This window comes from Diabrotica virgifera, chromosome 4, assembly GCF_917563875.1.
Source record: "Diabrotica virgifera virgifera chromosome 4, PGI_DIABVI_V3a".
In the NCBI taxonomy this organism is placed as follows: domain Eukaryota; kingdom Metazoa; phylum Arthropoda; class Insecta; order Coleoptera; family Chrysomelidae; genus Diabrotica; species Diabrotica virgifera.
In genome coordinates, this window is record NC_065446.1 from 262,313,112 (window position 1) to 262,326,429 (window position 13,318).

The 13,318-nt window shown below is 33.1% G+C and overlaps 1 protein-coding gene across 1 annotated transcript in view; it reads left to right on the forward strand.

Annotated features, from left to right (window-relative positions):
* LOC114325580 (homeobox protein MSX-2-like) overlaps nt 1–12,179 on the forward strand; it is a 36,000-nt gene extending 23,821 nt beyond the window's left edge. The window contains exons 2-3 of the mRNA XM_028273682.2: nt 8,870–9,072; nt 10,829–12,179. Of these exons, the coding sequence (XP_028129483.1) occupies nt 8,870–9,072; nt 10,829–11,041 (416 nt within the window). The 3' untranslated portion in view covers nt 11,042–12,179. The remainder of the gene's footprint in view (nt 1–8,869; nt 9,073–10,828) is intronic.
* The last annotated feature ends 1,139 nt before the right edge of the window (nt 12,180–13,318 follow it).

Genomic DNA, 13,318 nt, shown 5'->3' on the forward strand with positions numbered 1-13,318 from the left:
AAATAGCTGCTGAGGACCGACAACAATGGAGGGAAATAGTAAACGGGGCCAAGACTCACATAGAGTTGTAGAGCCAAATGATGATGATGATGATGATGACTTAGAGTTGTACCCAAAATTAATTTTGGGTATTAACTACAGTTACATTATTAACTACATTTTTTAACTACAGTTAAGAATTTAATATTCACCATTGGCGCGCATACGGGTAATATGAGCCGAAAAATACGTAATTTAATATGAAGTCAAAAATGTATAAAAATTAATTTTTTTTTAAATTGTACCAAAACGCCCCATTATTTTTGTCCGACAAGTGATCCAATATGCATTACACATGTAAAAAAACAGTACAAAATAAAAATAACATCTGTGGTAATAAATAAAAAATTTTCAGGAAATTGACATTTTCAGCGCGTCCGACTGCGCATATGCCCCGTGAAAATTGTCCGACAAGGTTACCACATTATTGTAAAAAGGTTTTATGGTAGATTTCGTTAAAATTAGCTATGTGGTAATAAATTTATTATTTTCATAAATTTTAAGTTATTTTTCGGGTGTAACTACAATGATATTATGCTAAAAATGATGGTGTATCGCATATTTAAAATGCGTTTATCTCGAAAACGGTTGAGTTTAGGAAGATGAAAGAAGTATACCTTTTTTAAGTAAAACTAATAGGAAAATAAAAATTTTAATGTCAAAATTATACAGAGTGAGGGATAAAAAAAATTGAACGTAATAAATGAGTGCTGAAAGGCATATGTGGCGCCCTCTGGGCAATGCATAATTTTTGGTAAGGAATATAGATTTCTCAACCCAAGAAACCCCCAGATATAAAATTTCATGTTGTTATCTCATACGTATCAGGAAATATTCAATAATAAATAAAAAAAAAAGTTTAACTTTGACACCCTGTATCTCGGCTATTATAAACTTTGTACTAAGGTAAGTTAGCTTAAATCGGCCTATTTTAACCTCAGGGACCTGAGGTTAAGCTATGGCCCATTCTTTACCAAACACCCTGTATGCATAAAAATTACTTTTTATTTTAATTGTACCAAAACGCCCCATTATTTTTGTCCGACAAGTGATCCAATATGCATTACACATGTAAAAGAACAGTACAAAATAAAAATGACATCTGTGGTAATAAATAAAAAATTTTCAGGAAATTGACATTTTCAGCGCGTCCGACTGCGCATATGCCCCGTGAAAATTGTCCGACAAGGTTACCACATTATTGTAAAAAGGTTTTATGGTAGATTTCGTTAAAATTAGCTATGTGGTAATAAATTTATTATTTTCATAAATTTTAAGTTATTTTTCGGGTGTAACTACAATGATATTATGCTAAAAATGATGGTGTATCGCATATTTAAAATGCGTTTATCTCGAAAACGGTTGAGTTTAGGAAGATGAAAGAAGTATACCTTTTTTAAGTAAAACTAATAGGAAAATAAAAATTTTAATGTCAAAATTATACAGAGTGAGGGATAAAAAAAATTGAACGTAATAAATGAGTGCTGAAAGGCATATGTGGCGCCCTCTGGGCAATGCATAATTTTTGGTAAGGAATATAGATTTCTCAACCCAAGAAACCCCCAGATATAAAATTTCATGTTGTTATCTCATACGTATCAGGAAATATTCAATAATAAATAAAAAAAAAAGTTTAACTTTGACACCCTGTATCTCGGCTATTATAAACTTTGTACTAAGGTAAGTTAGCTTAAATCGGCCTATTTTAACCTCAGGGACCTGAGGTTAAGCTATGGCCCATTCTTTACCAAACACCCTGTATGCATAAAAATTACTTTTTATTTTAATTGTACCAAAACGCCCCATTATTTTTGTCCGACAAGTGATCCAATATGCATTACACATGTAAAAGAACAGTACAAAATAAAAATGACATCTGTGGTAATAAATAAAAAATTTTCAGGAAATTGACATCTTCGGCGCGTCCGACTGCGCATATGCCCCGTGAAAATTGTCCGACAAGGTTACCACATTATTGTAAAAAGGTTTTATGATAGATACCGTTAAAATTATCGATGTGGTAATAAATTTATTATTTTCATAAATTTGACATATTTAGCGTGTCCGACGCGTCATATGCCCCAATATTTTTGTCCGACAAAATTGTTTTCGTTGTTTATATGACAAAATCCATTGATTAAAATAGAATGACCAATGTGGTAATAAATTTTTTTCTTGCATAAAATTGACAACTTCGTCATCGCTTGACAGACAAACGCCCCACTACCATAATGCGCCAAGCTCAAAATTTGTCCGACTCCACCCAAGTAACAAGTACAAAAAGTTTCAACGGTGTGGTCATAAATAATAATTTTATATGCGGGCCCAAGGCCTATTAAATTGGTCAAACCAGGAAAACTACAATGTAATTTGTTTACTTAATGACCAAATGGTGACAGCTAAAGATGACAATGGATGGAATGCATAAAACGTAGTAGATGTGTAGATGCTATTACTTCAGCAAATAGTATCGACTTTGTAGCATTTTCTTTTACATAAAAGTATGTGCTTTTGTTGAGAAGAAGTTACTACACAACAGAAGTACCTACTACTGACCTGAAGTATCTACTACTAAGCGCCAGCGGTGTCTGCAATATTACACCAATCGTGATGGAACTAGTTTTCCATTTGCTTGTGATTTGTGACTTAACATTTTACATTTTACATACCAAATTATTAAAATTGTACATGAGTAAAAATGAGTGACTCAAATTCCGAAGCGACAAAAGAGTTACTTGAAGATAAAAATGAACAATTTGTATTTGTTAATCGTCTTGAGAATTATTAAATTTTATTTGATTAAAGAATGACTCCAAAAATTAAGTATCTTCTTCCTAGTTTGTAGATTTATTTATGATGCACATTCATAAATGCTGCCATGTTGTAACAAAAAAACATCTACGCCGAAGTGGTCCATCCACCAACTTCACTTAAATTGAAGCAAATATGTACTAATAAACTAGCAAATAATTCCAAAGGAGTAGTATATACATTTTTCTATGTATCTGGTAAATACAACATGCTATAAAATTGGCATAAATGATGCTAAATCAGAAATACAACATGCTATAAAATTGGCAAAAAACAAGAAAGCCGTTGGTCCCGACAACATACCTACAGAAATGTTAAAGCTCATAAATGAGGAAAACATTGGAATACTAGTCAAACTTTTCAATGATGTTTATTCGACTGGTGATATCCCTGAAGATTGGTTAAAGTCCGAATTCATAACCCTACCAAAAAAAACAACGTCCGAAAAACTGTAGCGATTATAGAATGATAAGCCTTATGAGCCACACCTTGAAAATCTTTCTACGTATCATCCACAGTAGAATCAGAGATAAATGTGAAGACCAGGATGAAACACAATTTGGCTTCAGAAATGGACTGGGAACCCGGGACGCACTCTTTGCACTAAATGTGTTATTGCAGAAATGCCGAGATCAAAGGAAAGACGTCTTTGCTGTATTTATTGACTATGAGAAGGCCTTTGATCGAGTACAACATCACAAATTAATTAAAATATTAAAGGATAAAGGAGTTGATAGTCAAGATGTACGAATCATAGAAAAATTATCCTGGCGTCAAACAGCGACAGCTTGCATAAATGGAAAATCAACAGAAATATGCAAAATACAAAGAGGTGTCAGACAGGGTTGTATACTGTCCCCACTGGTATTCAATTTATATTCAGATAGAATATTTAAGGAAGCGCTGCATAATTTGGAATGGGGTGTGAAAGTTAATGGAATTCTGATAAATACAATCAGATATGCAGACGATACAGTTATTTTAAGTGATGATATGAATGGATTACAACACCTTTTAAATTCCATTGACGCCCATTGACACAGTGGGAAGAGAGTTTGGCCTAAATATAAACTGTTCAAAAACAAAATACATGGTATTTAGCCGTTTGGCCCATCAAGATTTACGGTTATATGTTGATGGTCATATAATTCAAAGAGTACCCAGTTTTAAATATCTTGGTTGCCATATTACTGAACAACTAGATCCAGATAAAGAGATAAAATGTAGAATCGAGATAGCCCGCACATTTTTAAAAATGAGGTTATTCTTATGTAATGATACCTTGCAACTTTAACTTCGAAAGCGCATGATTAAATGCTACATTTGGTCAGTCCTCTTGTATGGTGTCGAAGCATGGACATTAAAAATATCCACCATTAACCGTTTGGAGACCTGTGAAATGTGGCTGCACATACGTATTCTGAAAATACCATGGACGGCTATGCTGACAAATGTGGCAGTCCTTAAGAGAGCAAATGCTATCCGCGAGCTGCTTGATAACATCAAATATAGAAAGATGGCCTATTTTGGACATGTAGTAAGGGGAGACCGGTATAATATTCTTCAACCTATTATGATGGGTAAAATCGAAGGACGCAGAGGTATTGGTAGAAAGCAGGCCTCTTGGTTGAAGAATATCCGGGAGTGGACAGGAATAAAGAAAGCAGAACACCTATTTAGAATAGCTCGAGACATAGACAGTTTCGCCATGTTAATCGCCAACGTCAAGGGGACTTGATAGGGCACGTTAAGAAGAATCTGGTAAATAGCAGCATATGTTACGGAGGAAGGTAGATGCTTTGTAAGTGTAGCAAAAACTTCAAAAATGTAGTACATACTTAAAGCATTAGCAGATACTATGATTTATGCATTCCACCCAATATCTTTTATATCTTGATGCTACGATAAGGAAATTGTAAAAATAATATGAAGCTTGTAGATTGTAGATAAAAGATCATTTAGTTTTGTATATTTATCTTCTTCTTATAGTCTTCTATCGTCCATGTCCTTCCATCGGTCTCTATCCTGAGCAACATATTTCCAATATGTTCCGGCTATTCTTTTAATATCATCAATCCATCTCATCTGTGGTCTTCCTCTTGGTTGTTTATTTGGTCGTCTCCAATCTTGTATTGTTTCGTTCCAACGTTGGTATTTTCGTCTAGCAGTGTGGCCTGCGTAGCTCCATTTAAGTTGGGCAATTTTTGTTGTTATGTCCTCGAATTTTTTTTATCTTACCCAGTCGTTCCTCTTTTTATCTGACAGTCGTATACCTAACATGGCTCTTTCTGTTGTGGCTAGTTTATTCATATTTGCCTTGGTTAGGTTCCAGGTTTGACATCCATATATCATGATAAGAAGGATGCACTGGATCTTTTATATACTATATCTATTTTTGTGGCTGTCTAACCTATTTGCTTCAGCGCATGCACCATTTATGTTCACTACTGGAACTCTTTCGCTCCTTTCTGATTGGCTGCTGACTCGCTCCTTTCTGATTGTAGTCATCGTGAGTTTGCTGGCTGGTTTTTAATAATCCATCTTCATCTTTAGAAACATGACCTCAAACAGGATTCAGTTCTATAGTTTCCGGATAACTGAAGCTGCGTTCTTCTTTGCTTTGTTTGTTTATTTTTATTCACTCAACCAGAAAGTAAGGAATTTATTATTACTTTCGACAAAGCCCGGCCTGCATAAAGACATAGTGGAACACATTGTTTTGGAGCATAAAGAGGATAACAGGAGATATATGAATTCCATCAACGTCATCATTCTGTCTTTACAACCTTGTTTGGATCCTAGTCTCCTCAAGAAGGTCTCTCCAGTATTTCTTAGCTATCGACGTCCTCCGCCAATCACCTATTCCTATACTTCTCATGATTTCGTCGATGTCGTCAAGGGTTTTCTTGGTCTTCCTCTTCTTCTATGACCAATGTGTTTATAAATGTTATATATGGTGCAAAGTATTCCGATATTCCAATCACTGGGGAATGATTTTTGTGTTCATATTTCTTTTATGAGCCGCTGTAGTGACATTTTGGTGTCGTGGCCACCTTCTTCATATAGTGCAGATGGGAGATTATCTATTCCAGATAATTTGTTTCTTGCTAATTTGTTAACTGCGTATTTAATTTCAAGAATCGATGGTGGTTCATCTTACTTCTCGACTTTTCCTTTTACCTCACGACTTTCGTCTTCCAGGTGTTCTTCTTCCTCCACTGTACTAGGTACCCGGTTAAAGTATTCTATATGAATTCTTTTGTAATAGTATTGCTGTTCTCCTTTTGAAATATTTAATAGGTACGCTCTACCAATTTTCACACTATTTGTCAATCCATTATTTTACTTTGTTCCATATTGATATACGTTTTTTATTACTACATACTTGATTTGCATGTATGGTTGTTTTATATTTTCTCTACAATAGTTCCTTTTTTTTATGTATACAAGGTTTATACAAAGGTTGTACAAGTGTACAACTCCTACAAGAGTATAGTTGGTTTATCTTTGATTTCTTCTAGATATTGTATTTGTATGGTTTCTTCTTTCAAAATATCTACATTCAATTGCTTCAGCGTTTGTTTTGTCCGAAGCAAGTACAGAAAAGTTCCAGCGGGTAAACATAAACAGTACAAGCGGTGAAGCAAAGGTTTAAGAATTTATTAAAATAAGGCCTCGATCAAAAGAGATTCGACAGCTCCAAAAATACAATGTAGGTACATATAAAAAATAGGTTTCCAGGGCGCAGTGTAAAAAAAGGTATACAAGGCTAAATAATCCATTTATATAAAATTTACAAGCTTCATTTTATTATTTTTCCATCGCCCTTATCATATTCTTAAGATATTGTCACCTTCAGAGGTGATCATTTGGTCATAAATGAAAAAACTAAACTGTTTTGTTGAGTACGTAGTCTTCTAATTGAAAGCAAATAGTAAACGCGGCCAAGACTCTTAGATTGTAGAGTCAAGAAAGAAGAAGAAGAAAAAGAAGTAGTCTTTTAATATTTGTACTTAGTTAATACGTTAGTCATCGCTGTGTGAATTGTTGTTCAAGATTCCGTATTATTTTTTCATCGTCGATCGGGAAGAATGAGCAAAGAAATAGTAGAGTCACTTAAGGTGGATATGAGCTATTGCCTCCGATTTCATTGAACCTCCATCGATTTGCATGAAAATTGGTGAGTGGTTAGAGGATATCTCAAGGAACAAAGGTGATATGGTGCCAATTTGCGCTTTCACTCTGGGGGTGTATGCCACCCCTTCTCGGGGGTGAAAATTATTTTATTAAAAATAACCCCATAATTCGATAGAGGGACAAATTTCAAGCAAAATTTGTTATATAAAGGTATTAAAATAAATCAAAACTTTTTGAGTTATTAAAGATCAAAGATTTTAATTTTTCTTGAGAAAAATGCATGTTTTTAACCAATTTTTCATCAATAACTCAAAAAGTGTAAGTTTTTACAAAAAAGTTATCATTATCAAAATTGAAGCTAATAAAAAATGGAATAAACCCCCTACTACAAAAACCTTTTAGTGTTAACTAAAAGTGAGTAAGTATTTAAGCTGAAATAACGGGAAATTGATGCATTTTATAACATAAACTTATTTAACATTTGTCAAAGTAATTAAAAATATCTATTAAATGAGCCCCCGAACATGTTGATAGCAATAAAATTTATGTTCCAAAATTTTTTCAAAATTTATCTTTTAAAAATTTTTCCAAAAAATGTTATTGTTTTTTTTAATAACTCCGTTCGTGTTTATGATATCAGGTTCATCTAAAAACTGTTCGAAAGTTAATTCCAAGTGCTATTTAAGCACGTTGAACGTAATCTTTTAAACCCCTTACTTTTTTAAAAATAAAAGGTTAAATGACTCCGGTTGCATGGTCCCTCGGTTATTTTTTACCCTATAGAAATAGTAAAACAGGTAAAATATTTGGCACAGAATAAACTAAAATTTGGTTATATATAATTTTTTACGTATATTGAGTATTTTTGGAGTTATTATCAAAAGAATATGAGAATTACAATAATTTTAAAAATTATGATTTTTTTAAATTAGGTATATATTTTTTTCAAAAATATGCATTCTAAACCGGTCAAAATTATCGAACACATTACCTATGCTAATATAAAGTTCTTGTAAGGATTACTATAAATTTTAATTTTTGTGGAAATAACGTATGTTTTATTTTTCACTTTTTCCTATAAAATTCGAAACGGTTCTTTTATTTTCATTATAACTTGCTTAATTTTGACGCTATTACCTTGTTCTGTAGCTCATTTGATAGGTATTCCGAAGTACTTTGGTAAATGTTTAGCAGGAATATTTTATACATTGCATCGTTTTCCCGTTATTTAAGCTTGAATACTTAGATTTGAGTACTCGTCGAAAAAAATACACATTCAATTGCCAATAACCTACTTTGAACTAACATTAGTTTAGTTCTTTATGTGAGGAATGTATTCAATTTTTTATTATCTTTAATTTCAGTAATAGTACCTTTTTTGTAAAAGCTTATAGTTTTTGATTTATACGTGAAAAACAAAACCGATTTTTGTTCTTTAATGACTCAAAAAGTGTTGATTTATTTTAATAACTTTATATAACAAATTTTGCTTATAATTTGTCCCTCTATCGACTTATGGTATTATTTTTAATAAAATAATTTTCACCCCCGAGAAGGGGTGGCATCCACCCCCAGGGTAAAAGCGCAAGTTGGCATCATGTCACCTTTGTTCCTTGAGGTATCCTCTAATTACTCACCAACTTTCATGACAATCGATAAAGGTTCAACGAAATCGGAGGTGAAAACTTTCAGTGACTGCACTAGAAACTTAAGTTGTACAACCACAAAGTAAAGAGCCTTACTGATACTTATATACAATATCATAATCAGCATAGTCATACTGTATTAAGATAATTTGTTTTAAAAAATCAATGGAAAAATTCCAATAGTTGGCTGTATATCATAGTTTAAAAAAGTAATTATATAATTTGTTTTGTTACAGCTAACCTCCAAAACCTCTCCACCAATGGCGGACCCCCAATCGTGCGATGCGCCCTCAGGAAACACAAACCCAACAGAAAACCCCGAACGCCGTTCACCACGCAGCAACTGTTAGCCTTAGAAAAGAAATTTAGAGATAAGCAGTACCTTAGTATAGCGGAAAGAGCCGAGTTTTCGAGTTCATTGAGGCTCACAGAAACACAAGTAAGTTGAGAAACTGCAAAATTTAGCAACATATAGACAAGTCTAAGTAGAGATAATTATTTACAAATCATTTAGATGTTGGATGAAAACCAAGAGCCATATTCTGTCCCTAATTTCATTTATAATGTTATTGTCTCCTGACCCCATTAAGCTTCTCTTCTTGGTTGCCATATTTTCTCAGTTTACAATAACCCCTTTTCAAATCCTTACTTATACGTATGTGTAAAGAAGGAAGATCCAGCAGGACCTCTGTAGGAGTTGTTGGTGTGTGCCTCAGAGCAGTAAGTTTTTACAGCTTAATCTGAGGACACATCTTTTTTGCTGCATCTTTCCACCATACTGCTGGTGCATTATTGTTGATTTTACCACCTTGTTATAAATCTAATACATCCATGAGTTTACTACTAAAACCTATCTAGTCTAATACTGCCTCAAAGTACTTTACTTAACTCACTAGATATATCTATACCATGTTTGAGCTGGTATGTCATTAAAAAATCAAATAGTATTTAGTTTTTTCTTAGATCGATGTTGTCAAATCTCAAATAAGCTAGCAGTCCCATTTTTATTGCAATCTTTTGAACTAAAAAATGGTGAATGTTCTTTGAAAGTTCTATTTATGTTGCCGAATCCACCATTTTTTTTATTACTATTTTATTGTTTAATGCTTTCACCATATTTTGATATCACCATTTTTTAATATGAAAATAAATTAAGTATGTACTTACATAATTGTATATGGCATTAACTTTTTTATGTATTTTCTTGACTTACACTCAATTTATTGTTCAGAAATCTATGACGTAATTCAAATTAAAGGACGAGGCCACTTTTAAATTAACTATAAATGGTGTTTTGATGATTTGTCCACCGTATGTATGATTGGTTCTTTTGACTAATGCGCCACAATACGAACGTATTTTTTAAGTTATTTCGCTAGTAGTACTTAATCGTAGTTCTGTCGTATAGTATGCCGTTTTTTGTTGTCCTCCAATGCACAAGAATTCGGTTTTTTTTATTGATTTCTACACCCCACATATCGTCATCATCATCATCAACAACCCGTACTCGTCCACTGCTGGACATAGGTCTCCCTCAGCTCTTTCCATCTTTCTGTTTTGTGCGGCATGCATCCAGTTGTCGACAATACGCTTCAGATCGTCAGCCCATCTGGTTGGTGGTCGTCCTCTGCTCTGTAGTGCTTCTTCTCGTGGTCTCCTTTCGACAATACGTTTTGTCCATCGGTTGTCTGACAATCTGGCGACGTGTGCTGCCCAATTCCACTTGAGCGACGCGATTCTTTCGACGGCGTCCGTTGTTTTTGTTCTACGACGTATTTCTTCGTTTGGGATTCGATCCCTCAGGGAGACACCCAACATCTGACGCTCCATAGCCCGCTGAGTTATGCGAATCTTGTTCACTACCTTTTTTGTGAGTGTTAATGTTTCCGCTCCATAAGTGAGTACAGGCAATACACACTGGTCATATATTACTCTTCAATTAATTTTCAGATCATATTGTTTACATCATCATAATCTTGAGCCAGTATTACTTAATCACTTGTAAAGGTCACCAGAGTGTTGGTGAGTGGTATCCCCATTGTTCTAAATTTTTGTTGTTCGAAATTTATATCAAATTAGAATTTGATAATAAACATATTTATAACGAGTGTTTATGTAAATAATATGCTAACAATATCAAGAAACCAAAATAGGTACCATTTAATTATGATTAACGTAATTGTTTTTTGTTACAGGTAAAAATTTGGTTCCAAAATCGGAGAGCAAAAGCGAAACGACTCCAAGAAGCAGAGCTGGAAAAACTCAGGCTCTCCGCTCGACCTCTCCTGCCCCCCAGTTTCGGTCTTTTCCATGGAGGAGGCCCCCTAGTATCACCCTTCTTGGCAGCTATGGCGCATCGACCACCTAGTTTCGCCTTTTCGGCTCCCATGTTGAACATACCCCAGTGACCAAAGAGTAGTAGTTAAGGTTCTGTAGGCGTAGAGCAAGATTCTTTGCAAACATACGTAATTTTACTTTAAAAAATCACATGTAATCAGTTCTGGTCATTTTGGTGGCTTTATTACAATCTTTCAAAAGTTGATCTATTTTGTTAGCCTTCCGATTACGATGAAAGTAGGTTCCATGGCATCTCGTAACGCGACAATTCGTAACGTCAACTGACATTTTTTTGCAAATTTAGTATTACTGAATGTATACAAAATCGCATTTTGCATACATTCTTATACTAAAAGTACCTACTCGTTCTTTTATCAAGACCACTTTAAATATATATATTTCACATATTTGTGTATTATGTTCTTGTTAATATGACAACTAAAGATTTTTTTATCTTGAATTATCACTTTAAAGTACATAGAAAAGTAAAACTAAATGTGAAAAATATCGAAATAAATAAAAACACTTTAATAATAATGTATTTACTATATGTATAATGTTTAATACAATTTATATTACTATATTATATTTATGTTAAGACAATTTTAAAAATATGTTTCTCTACGAAATATGAAATATGTTAAACATGTTTATGTTTATTTGATGCTGGTTCGTTAAATTGATAAACAATTAATTTCAATTACATATAACTGTAAAAAAAGTTAGTTTCCACGTTAACAAAAATAAATAGAAAAATTCAATTCTGACCTTACGAATTGTACCGTTACGGATTTGCTAGTTACGAATTTTGCCGTTACGAATTGGTGGCGTTACAGAGTGACCGTCACGATGAAAGTAGTATGTTTGTTAAGAATAGATCCTCTTGGAATTTTTCCTGTAAATTATGTGCAAAAAGACAAAATGATTCTAGTTTTCGTTTAATTATATTACTCTACTTATCGTAAAACAGTGATATTTTGCCTGGCGCGTTATATTTTGTCTTTCTGTTTAGTGCAATGCTCTATACGCGCCATAAGGGCAGTTTCCAATGTTTCCATGGTTTTTGTATCTACTTGTATAAGACTGATTAGGAGGTTTTTCTTTAATGTATATTTGTAATTATGGTTTACTTGTACAAATGTTTATTTAATTTTGTTGTATATTGTTGTACATAGTGAAGATATGATATTAAATGTTTGTTTTTATAGACACGATTTCTCATTTTTCCCCTATTGCAATTCCCTATATACATTATCCCATCCCTATATAATATAAAGATTGCCGCCAATGCCGATGACATCAGCATTATGTCTCGCAGAATGGAAGACACGGAAGAAGTAGATTCACAATTAAAAACAGAGAAAAAAAAATAAACCGGACTAGAAAATAAACAAATATTCAGAAGACATAAAATCTAACACATGCAAGAGCTGGGGAAAACAAACGCACAGTTGAGTTAAAGGATGATATTGAACCAGACGAAAGTTTTGTATATATGTAATCTGGAAGTAGGCCCGAACGCATATTTACAGATGCTTCTATACTACGGCACCAGAGTGCTCAAATCGGTTAGCCTTCTATTACAGTAGGAAAAATGAAAGAATACCCATGAACGAACATATAAAACACGCTGTATTTTCTTGTCACCGTGTCACAAAAAAAATTGGCCAGCGCAAGTACATGTAATAATTATTGTTACATGTACTTGCACTAGACAATTTTCTTTGTGACACGGTGACAGGAAAATACAGCGTGTTTTATATGTTAGTTCATGGGTATTCTTTCATTTTTCCGACTGTACGCTACAAACCCTCATTGATTTAGGCACCTATTAAATTATAAGACATCTATTAAATTATGGTTATCAAGTTTGTATTGCAATTAATATTATTGTAAGTATTGTATATTTATATTTCAATTTATTGCTTGAAAAACAGGAATAGAAATAGAAATGTCTTTTCTTTTCTGAAAAATGTCTTTGGCAGAGCCAATTAGCCAGACCTGTTTGAGATTGATTGCAGATTCATAGTCATAAATTTCTTATTTCATAACATAAGTACTACAATATTATTTTTATAGGTACATAGGTACATTTTGTTGCTTTACTTTTATTTTTTTTTATAGAAATGTCGAAATTTTAATAGAAATGTCTAAACTGCAATAAAACTAGCATATTTTAGAATGTGTTTTTTGACCCTAACCCGAGACACAAATAAAACAAAAATTATAAAAAAACGCCATTGAATAAAAAGAAATAAATATTTTATATTTTTATTTATTTATAGGTACAGATATAATTACTCGTATACCTACAGTGCGTCCGTAAAGTATCGCATAAATTCATTAGT